The 11,058-nt window shown below is 44.5% G+C and overlaps 1 protein-coding gene across 1 annotated transcript; it reads right to left on the bottom strand.

The window, feature by feature from the left end:
* Positions 1–3,311: 3,311 nt before the first annotated feature.
* Positions 3,312–9,730, bottom strand: LOC137909693 (gap junction Cx32.2 protein-like). The gene is made up of 2 exons (XM_068754154.1): positions 9,689–9,730; positions 3,312–4,085 (listed from the first exon to the last, which is right to left on the bottom strand). The coding sequence occupies exon 2, from the start codon at positions 4,074–4,076 to the stop codon at positions 3,312–3,314; it is 765 nt and encodes a 254-aa protein (XP_068610255.1). The 5' UTR covers positions 4,077–4,085; positions 9,689–9,730.
* Positions 9,731–11,058: the final 1,328 nt, after the last annotated feature.

The following is an 11,058-nucleotide window of genomic DNA, read 5'->3' as shown; positions in this document are numbered from 1 at the left end:
CTAAAGACTGTGCCTCAATTTTTATCACCGGATCTGTGGTGTGGTCTCTCACTTCCAAAAGTGCATCTCTGACTTTTGCAGCCTGGTATCTCACAGCCTGTACACTGTTGATCCGACTTTCCCACCGAGTATCTGACCAGGATTTCAGTGTTGTGTGGACATGTGTTCTTAAGATGGACCATCTCTGAGTGGAGGCAGAAAATAGTGTGAAAAGCTTCTGCAGGTAGCCAAAGTAACCACTGGCACCTGCAGAGCTCCCACCAGATTTACTGCGTGTGCACTGCGTGGCACAAATAAAGCTCGATTTATTATGCTGTGTTCTTCTGGCATGTACGCACATCACTGAACAGACAGAAGTAGAGAATATCTGTAAAGACAGATAAGCCACGGTATAATGGCGTTCTACCGTCGTCTGGAGAGGGAAACTGTTCCAGCTTCGACGCTGCACACGGAGATGACGCATTCAAAGGCGTCGGAGAACCATGATGTGTTCACGAACATGGGACATGTGACAACTCACGTCAGAACGAACAATTATCGGCTGAAAACGCGTCTATGAGCCGTGCAACGGCAAACTAATAATATGGGCTTTCTAACATACGTTTATTAGTTTATTATTTTCCTTTTTTTTAATTTTTTTATATATATATATATATATTCGAGGCTTGGCGTGGCGCCCCCTCCAGCAGGTGGCACCCTAGGCAATCGCCTAACTCGCCTATGCCTAGAGCCGGCCCTGGCAGTGGCCACTGGCCGTAACGCTACGGAACGATTACGGTCCATCTCTCCTGATGCTCCTCGCTTCAATGGTGACTTCAATCAGTGCAACCTGAAATCGATGAGCAACCTTTATCAGTATATCTCCAGAGTGAACAATCATAATAGCATCTACCTTACTCCTCCTGAAAAGGACTAAAGCTGCCCCAGAGAAGTGGAGATGTGGACTGGAAACGCTGTTGAGGAGCTCAAAGGAGCTCTTGAAAGCACAGCCTGGAATGTTTTTGGTCGCTCAGATACTGATCTTGATGAGGTTGACGTCATTTCCTCGTATATTCTTTATCTAAAAGACACAATCATCCCCCCTAAACGGGTGAAGGTGTTTGCTAATCACAAACCTAGAGTAGAGGAGAGATTCCACAGCAATGAACTAAAAGCAGTGTGGGATGGTATGAAAGCCATGACAAGCCAGGCCGAAAAAGTAATCAATCAATCACCATTGATGGTTTTAATTCAAATTCAGAGCTCAAAAATGCACTGAATGATTTTTATCTACGTTTTAATGGTGAACATGATTTTACAGATGTGCATGGTGACTTGTTTTTAGAGCTGAGTGAGTGTCTTACCCCCCCCCCAGCCTGTAATCAGTCCATGCTGTCAGCTCCATGTTCCATAAATGTAAGATCAGGAAGAGCTGTGGGCCTGACATGATCACACGTACATGTCTCAAGGTTTGTGCGGATCAGTTATGTTTTATTTTTACCGATCTTTTTAACTCATCACTGATCCAGCACAAGGTACCGAGACTGTGGGAGGAGTCTATTGTTGTGCCCGTGGCCAAGAACAAACACCCTAAGGAGCTCAATGACCTTAGGCCGGTAGCTCTCACCTCCACAGTGATGAAAAGTCTAGAGCGATTGGTTGAAGACATTTTGACCAACCAGGTTCAGGGCCTGCTCGACCCCATGTAATTTGCATATCGGGCTAATAGAGGGGTGGATGATGCTACTGCCTCCTTGCTTAATTACCTGTACAAGCATCTTGAGGGCACTAAAACTCATGCAAGGCTTTTATTTGTAGATTTCTCGTCAGCTTTTAACTCAATTCAACCACCCGTTTTAGCTCGTAAACTACTGTCCACTTTGAATCTAGATGCAGGTTTAGTAAAACGGGTACTTGACTTTAACATGTAGACCCCAGTCAGTTAGGCTAATTGTGCTCTATCCCAGAAGCGGCTCAGGGGTGTGTCCTGTCCCCATTATTATTTAACTGTTTTAACAGTCTGCTCCAGGATGGTGAAGTCGAGCATGGGAGCGGTGCGACAACCTCCTCAAGCTGAACACGAACAAAACTAAAGACATGGCTATCGACTTCAGGAAAACATCAAACTCAACTGCACCAACTGCAATCGAGGGCTCTCTGGTCGGGGCAGTCGAGTCATACAAGTACCGGAACGGTGATTGATTATAAGCTGAAGCACGACCAAAACTCTGCTGCAATCTGCAAAAAGGGTCTGCAGAGACTCCACTTTCTGCGCAGACTGAACACTTTTAATGTGGACAAAACTTTGATGGTCTTATTTTATAAATCTTTTATCGAGTCCATTTTAACCTTCTGTATAATTTCCTGGTATGGAAATCTCTCAGTGCAAAACAAAAACAGTTTGTCCAGCATTGTGAAGGTAGCGAGTGAAGCCATCGGCTCACAGCAGCTTTCCTTGGCTGAGATCTTTGACCAGCAGGTGTCGCCGAAGGCACGGTCGGTTCTGTCCAGCTCGGATCAGCCTCTCTTGGAGGAGTTTGTTCTTCTACGCTCTGGGCGGAGATACAAGCTCCCCAGGATAAAGAGCAACAGATTTAAATTTTCGTTTGTCTCAAGTGCAATAAATGTTCTAGTGGGACAATAAAGCTCTGAACTGAACTGGACAAAGGAAGGTCAGTCGAAAGCCAAGACGAGGAAATATGACAAAGCGTACGTAGCGTTTGGCTTCACCGTGACTACGGTGGGAGACGAGGGAAGAGCTGACTTCCTCATTTTGCTAAAAGCACAATTCTTTTTTCATTTTGGTTTTGTAGGTTAAAGTGTTTTATATTTTGTGCTCCTGAGTTAATGTTGCTGATCAATTTTAATCTATTATTATTTATTGATGTTATTTAATTAAATTTATTATTTAATTGTAGTTTCAGGATTAAAAAAAACATTTCAGGCAAATTGATGCACTTCAAATATTTTCTGTTGCAGACAAAAACAATGGTAATAAAGTTATTATTTGTTGTAAGTTGATCTTTTTCATATTTCTTTTTATGAAAGTGTTTTTTATTTGGGGGGGGGGGGGTCACGAAATGTTTTTTTCTTCCTAGGGGGGGTCAAGACAGAAAATAATTGAGAAGCACTGGATTAAACTAAGGTTGTAATCAGTTCAGTATAAACCAGACATTAAGGAAGATGAGTGGGTAGCGCAGACAGAAGGTTCTAATGGACCAGAGGTGAGCAGAGCTCTGAAGTTAAACCTCAAACTTCTGCTGTTCTAAATAAGTTTAGCAGAAGAGGCTAGTGCTGAGGTCATCTAGAATCTAGATCTAGAACTGCCCTGTTCACACTCCAGAAGAGGAAGTTTTCAACTGTCGTTTATTATGCTGAGGCAGCGCCGCCTGGACTACTGAGCCACTGCTTCTCTTCCTCTTCTTGATCCAAGCTATAAGCAGGTAGAACATTTCCATGATGTTGAGCATCACAGAGAGACCTGCCACTGCCAACATGAAGACAATAAAGATGGATTTTTCTGTAGAGCGACTTATAAAGCAATCGATTGGTGCTGGACAGGGGTATTTAGAAAATGTAATCTTGCTGGGCATCAGTATGAAGCCATAGAGGAAGTACTGACCGACAATGAACGCCACTTCCAGCAGAACCTTGAACAACAGCTGCATCACGTAGCTGAACAGCAGAACCCCCTTCACCTGCACTTTGCCCTGCTCATTTGAATACTTAGGAGCTTTCATTATTCCATTCCGAGCAAATTTTGGCTTGACACACCTCCTCAGTTTGTTTTCCCTGCGAATCACCAGCAGGACATGGCCCAGATAGATGAGTGTTGGTGTGGAGACCAAGAGGATCTGGAGCACCCAGAAGCGCGTGTGAGACACGGGGAAGGAGTGATCGTAGCAGGCGTTCCTACAGCCGGGGCTCCTGGTGTTGCAATTCATGTTTGCTTGTTCATCTCCCCACACGGTATCGACACCAGCAGCCAGGAAGAAGATTCGGAAGAGGAACAGAACCGCCATCCACACTTTCCCCAAGATCGTGGAGTGTGACTGCACCTTGTCCAGCAGAGCAGACAGGAAGGACCACTCCCCCATGATGAGAGCCTACAAGCACAAACGATTAAGACATGAGACCTTAGCAAACAAGGCGAGAGGAAGAAGGTATCTGGAGGAACAGACTTATGGAATTGACTTTTAGAATTAATATATAACACTTCATCGGTCATCATGAATCAATGAATGAAAGTCCTTTGTCCCTGTTTCATTGAAAAGTGAACTGAAATCATTCATTCATTCATGAATTGTGTCTATTAAATAGGTGGAGCGACTACTGATGGAAATTAGCCTTTCGGCTAACTCGGCCAAATGGGGGATGATTCACCCTAACCCTTTTTTAAAATAAAGAATTTGTAATTTTGTAATTTGTAATTCATTCATTCATTCAATGAAAGGGTAGAAGACTCCAATGCAGCTGCCAAGCTTTTGTACACATTTTGACTCAGATGACGAACAGGCTTCAGTGTACGAACACCCAAGTGCACCAACTTGGTGTCATCGATCTCATCAGCTGCTTTATTGTTTTTCTGAACTGATCATCCCAGGATGAACGGACCATGATGGACTGATTAATTTCCACACACTCATCTGCATGCATGATCAGTAAAAAGGGCTGTTTCTGTTGGGGAGGGCAGGCACTGTGCACTTTGCACTAGACCTGGGCTTTTGCCGAAATGTTTGAGCGACTCTCTGGCTAATCTCCCCTCATTACCCGCATGGTCAGAGCCTCACACTATGAAGACCCTCTCCAGCTTTGTTTGGAGAGGGTCTGTCCCCCATTCAGTCAAGTCGGACGACAGCCCTGAACCTTCTGGCCGACTTTTGATGTTGAGGCTGTTGCTGCTGCTTGCTGCCTGCTCACCAGACACCGTCTGTTCAGTTTATATTCTGGTCCATTTCTATGTTCATGTACATTTTGAATTTTCTTTGTTGCTTTGGTGATTTCTTGTTTTGGACTCAGTTTTGGTTGCATGGTTGGTTTTGACCCTCTGCAGAGATGGGCTAGCACAGGGGTGGGCAAACCTTTTGACGTGCGGGCCACATTGGGTTTGAAATTTTGACAGAGGGGCCGGGCCAGGAGCATTTGGATGAGTGTTTGGATATACTAAAGCGCTGCGTGTAGTGTGCAAACCTCATAGCACAGTAAACACACAGATAAATGTACAACCAGATTTACTAACAGTGTGTACGAAGAACTGCGTCTTTCAAATGTGCAAAATAGCCCTAATGCAGGTAGTACGTTTGTCACAATGAATATGCAAGATGCAGCATTTACACATATTTTGGCACAACAGTGTGAGGAGAAATGTAAATAGATTAAAATAGAACAACAGTGTGAGGAGAAATGTAAATAGATTAAAATAGAACAACAGTGTGAGGAGAAATGTAAATAGATTAAAATAGAACAACAGTGTGAGGAGAAATGTAAATAGATTAAAATAGAACAACAGTGTGAGGAGAAATGTAAATAGATTAAAATAACACAACAGTGTGAGGAGAAATGTAAATAGATTAAAATAGAACAACAGTGTGAGGAGAAATGTAAATAGATTAAAATAGAACAACAGTGTGAGGAGAAATGTAAATAGATTAAAATAGAACAACAGTGTGAGGAGAAATGTAAATAGATTAAAATAGAACAACAGTGTGAGGAGAAATGTAAATAGATTAAAATAACACAACAGTGTGAGGAGAAATGTAAATAGATTAAAATAGAACAACAGTGTGAGGAGAAATGTAAATAGATTAAAATAGAACAACAGTGTGAGGAGAAATGTAAATAGATTAAAATAGAACAACAGTGTGAGGAGAAATGTAAATAGATTAAAATAGCAATGACACTGATCTGTCAAACCTGGTGATTGCATCTGTTTTTAACACATTTCACTTGAACGCGTAGAGTTAAATAAATCAACATTTATTGAAAAAAGATGATCACTTTCAACATTCAAAACATATCTAAACACGAAATACTAAATCTCAATCATTTCTGCTGCACTCATTGTTGTTCCACTGCTGTGCATAAATGCGCACTTCATTAAAAGAACGGGATTTATTGATCATGACGCTGATCGTCTGCTCACACACGGAGGTCGAGCCAAACAGCAGCAGCATCTTCTGTGCCATCCTCCGGAGGTTTGGAAACGTTGCTTCGTTAAGTGAGACATAAAAGTAATTCAGGTTAAGAGACTTGAACTTATCCTTTGAGGCGGAGTCGGACTGAAGATCGATCAGTTCCAGCTGCAGCTCCTGCGGTGCTGTTTCAGGGTCTCTTGGCATATCAGACATGCAGCCGTAGATCGGATTTCGGTGAAAAGAAATCTTGTTGTCCGCTCTTTATTAAACACTCGGCCCTCACCGTCTACTTCGCTTTTCTTTGGTCCGCTCATTTCTACAGACGGGGTCAGAGGGCAGGGAAAACGAAACGAAACTAGAGTACCGTATTGGCCCGAATATAACACGATGTTTTTTGCATTGAAATTAGGCTGAAAAAGTCGGGTCGTGTTATATTCGGGGTCTAGACATTATACCCATTCTGAACGCTAGATGGCGCCAGATATCATTACAACGAATGGTGAACTGAACTCCCCAGGCTAAAGCAAACGCCTATCATTATTTTATTGCGATGTTTTTCCTTATTCATATGTTGTGAGATGTGTCTGTGTGTGTGTGTGTGTGTGTGTGTGTGTGTGTGTGTGTGCGTGTGCGCGTGTCCAGCTGGGGCGTGTCCCGCCGGAGCGAGCGAGTGTGTGAGAGAGAAAGAGAGAGAGCGCAACTAGGAGACAGAGATATGCGAGCAATAGGAGGAAACGGAGTTTTGTTTAACAGTGCAAGTAAAATAAAGCAGCTTCAGTGATTCAGCACGTCTGGCCGGCGTCCATCTTGTGTGGCTGCGCTTCAGCCTTCGCCCCAGCGTGGTCTGGAAGTTAACCCCGGAGGCGCTGGAGAACAACGACTTCACTTTGATGGTTCATGCAGTTATTGCAATTTTGTTGTTTTATCACAGTAGATTGGTTTATTTACATTTTAAAAACCAGAAGCCATTAATTTACAAATGTGATTGCGCTTTAGTTCACATATTTAAATGTTCAGATATTAAGGTGTGAGACAGTTTTTGCATGATTTGAATGTGGCAAAATAACATGCTTTTTCTCTCGAATTTATTGTTATAATCATTTGTTTCAGATGTACTGTAATTATTTTCTGTATAAAAATTGAAATTGGTGTTCAAAAAGTATTTTCTCAAACTTGAGTCTTGAAAAAGAGGGGGTCGTATTATATCCGGGGTCGTGTTATATTCGGGCCAATACGGTAATATGCTATGCGCCACCGATGGTCAGTGCGCCATCTGCTGGTGAAACACGGAGGGACAAAATGAAAGTTATGATTTTGAATTTTTTGGTAATTGGACAAGTTTGGCGGGCCGTATTGAAAAGCATAACGGGCCGTAGTTTGCCCATGTCTGGGCTAGCATCACCCGCTGCAGAGGTGTGTGTGAATGTAAATAGTGGCTACTGTTCACCAGACCTGAAGCCCTTGCTGCTGAAGAGCTGACTGCTTTAGAGACATTCATTCATCTTCTACTGCTTTTCCACTGTGCGGGTAACAGGAGTTCCTGGAGCCCATCCCGCCGGGTACACCCCGAATGCGTAGCCAGTGCATCGTGGGGGCACACAGAGACAGATGACCATTCACACATTTAGGGTGTCACTAAATCTGTGGAGGTGTTCCGTCAGGTATGCAGGGATTGAGGGGACTGAGGGCGGAGCTGCATTGACTATTTTAAATGCCAATCCCATTTTGAGTTGTTTAACCCTGTCTTCTACCCTGAGCCATTTTAGGCTAGCAAAATGTCCAGGAAGAAGGTGGGTCATGGGCCCCAGATTGAGGAGTAGCCCAATCAGTTTGTTTTGGGACGTTTGGAGCCTGGTTTTCAGGGACATTTTGATGTTTGAATACCAGGAGGTGCTAGCATAGTCATAGAGGGGCTGAACGAGGGCTCCAGCAAGCGTCCGGAGAGCACTTGTGTTGACAAAAGCAGACATTCTGCCCAAAAATCTTGTTCTTTGATTGACTTTTTTGATCACCTTAGTTGCCATACTATCACCAGACAGGTATTTGTCAAGAACACAGCCCAAATAGGTAATCTCTTCTTTGCTGGAGATTACTGTATTATCGACTGTGACCTTGAAATCATTAACATTTATCTCACGTAGAGAATGTTTAGACCCAAAAAGAATAGATTCGGTTTTACCAAGATGTAGTGACAGTTTGTTATCGGTAAGCCAAGTACGGATTCTGGTGACCTCAGAGCTGAGAGCTTCCTCAACCTGCACTTTGTCCTCTCCCGAAATCAGGAGTGCTGAGTCATCAGCAAACAGGAACAATTTGCAGTTACAGGCAGCACTCATGTCGTTAATGTATAGGAGGAACAGCAACGGTCCTAGAATGCTGCCTTGAGGAACCCCACAGCTCACCGGGAGGGACGAGGACAAGGTTCCGTTTATGTCCACCATTTGTTCTCGTCCTCAAGGTACGATTTCATCCAGTTTATTGATGTGCTATCAAAACCAATCGCCCCTAGTTTATTCAATAGGATTGAATGGTTAACGGTGTCAAAGGCCTTCTGGAGGTCCAGCATGACCATGCCGCAGTATTTGCCCGAGTCTATTTCACGCTTGACGTAGTCGGTCAGATATATGAGGCACGTGTCAGTGGAGTGGGATGTTCTGAAGCCTGATTGGAATTCAAAGAGCAGGCTATGCTCGGCGAGGTAGCGGTTGATTTGCTCCTGGATTATTCTCTCCATAACCTTTGAGATGGAACAAAGGATGGAAACAGGGCGGTAGTTGCCAGGTTCTAATTTGTTTCCTTTTTTATACAGAGGGATAACCCGCGCCGTCTTGAATTCCTGTGGGACGTGGCACTGATTGATGGATACATTTATCAGATGGGTTACCACGGGGGCGATAGAGACAGCTGCGTCTCTGAGGAACCGGGTGGGTATGTGGTCGAGGCCTGTGGCCTTGTTAGGTTGAAGGGCAATTAGTTTTTTAGCACATCAAAAAAGTGCTGCATATAATGTATATTCAGTCCAATCAGATTCGTCTTCAACCATGTCAACGTCCACCCCCCCACCCTGACATTTCAGGTACAACAGTGGGCTCGGTGGTTTGAATCCCAGCTCTGACTGTCCTTGGGCAAGACACTGAACCCCAAATGTCTCCCAGTGGGTCTGGCAGCACCCTGCATGGCAGCAGTCGCCCACTGGAGGGTGAATGTGTGAATGTGAGGGTGAATGTAAAGCTCTTTGAGCACCGGAAAGGTGGATAAAGAGCGCTAAGTGCAGAACATTTACCATTTACTCACCATGTCCCCATCCAGCCCCCTCCCCCTGACATTTCAGGTACACAGAACTCACAATGTCACCGTCCAGGCCCCCCCACCCTGACATTCCAGCTGCGATTTACAGACCTTCACTGAAGTAAACTCTATTTTGGGATTCATGTCATCACGTTCATGATAAACAGCATGAGATCCTCGAGTCCCTTTACTTCCCTCACCCCATACGACCCCCCCCAAGCCCGCATGACAATCTCTGAAATCAGGCATCTCCTAAACTCGACAGAACACTTTTAACATGTTATTACATTTGCTGCTGCGTCGTTCCAGTGAGATCCTACCTCAGTGACGGCCTCTTGTGGAGTCGAGCCCTGCATGTGCTCACTTCCTCCTCCTCCGCCCTCACTTCCTCCTCCTCCTCCCTCACTTCCTCCTCCAAGGATCCGCCCTCATGGCATGTCTGTCTTTTGATGACTAAGAACTGGCCATTGACGACAAGCCCCCCCGATGCAACAGACCTCCAGCAGGCCCCACCTGCACACGCTCCCATGCGCCTCTCCTGTTTATTAATCTCATGTGATCAATAGGCATTATTTGAACCTTGATGATGTTTATGTTTTATGATGATCGATAGATTTGCTGCATGTTGACCTATCAAAATAAGATGCACACAACGTCGCCTGTACGTTTGCTGCTGATGTCAGGAAGGCGGTGATGAAACCTTCGCATCCCGAGTTTGGCTGAATGAAAGCAGAAGGAAGCCCGGCGTGCGCGTAGGATCGGGGCAGCAAACGTCTCCTTCTGAAGCTGGACAGGCGACGAGCTGTTTCTATTGTTTCACAGGAGGTAATGGATGTTAAAATACTTTCCTGTACATTTGTCTATGAATGAATAGACCTGGGATCGGTTCTTCAGTGAGTATACCATGTACTTAATGTACTGCTTCTTCAGTGAGTATACCATGTACTTAATGTACTGCTTCTTCAGTGAGTATACCATGTGTCATTTATGACTTGAGTATCTTTTAAAAAACTGACTATATTTATTCCTGTAATAAAAAATAAAAACAATATTCACAATCTAATGAAGAAGTAATAGTATTCCATGTTTGGCAAACTACTTAGTACTCCTGTACTTTCTTTTTGTCCCCTGAGGGGTCGCCAAAGCAACCCAACCTTCTCCACTTCACCCTGTCCTTTGCATCGTCCTCCCCAACACCAGACACTCTCATGTCCTCCCTCACTACGTCCATGTCTCTTCTCCTGGGTCGTCCTCTAGCCCTGTCCTTTGCATCGTCCTCCCCAACACCAGCCACGCTCATGTCCTCCCTCACTACGTCCATGTCTCTTCTCCTGGGTCGTCCTCTAGTCCTGTTCCCTGGCAGTCCCATCCTCAGCATCCTTCTACCGATATAGTCCCTGTCTCTCCTCAGGACATGTCCAAACCATCAAAGTCTGGTCTCTCTGACCTCGTCTCCAAAACGTCTAACCTTCACTGTCCCTCTTATTGTCTCATTTCTAATCCTGTCCAACCTGGTCACTCCCAAGGAGAACCTCAGCATCTTCATCTCCTCCACTTCTAGCTCCGCCTCCTGTCTTTTCCTCAGAGCCACCGTCTCTAAGCCGTCCATCATGGCTGTCCTCACCACTGTCTCTAAACCGTCCATCATGTCTGTCCT

Source organism: Brachionichthys hirsutus, chromosome 20 (genome assembly GCF_040956055.1).
Source record: "Brachionichthys hirsutus isolate HB-005 chromosome 20, CSIRO-AGI_Bhir_v1, whole genome shotgun sequence".
NCBI classification, from domain to species: domain Eukaryota; kingdom Metazoa; phylum Chordata; class Actinopteri; order Lophiiformes; family Brachionichthyidae; genus Brachionichthys; species Brachionichthys hirsutus.
This window is presented reverse-complemented; position numbering and strand designations above follow the sequence as displayed.

What these genes read in the sequence shown, in the direction of transcription:
- LOC137909693 (XM_068754154.1), bottom strand. Translation starts at nt 4,076, where the DNA reads ATGGGGGAGTGGTCCTTCCTGTCTGCTCTGCTGGACAAGGTGCAGTCA.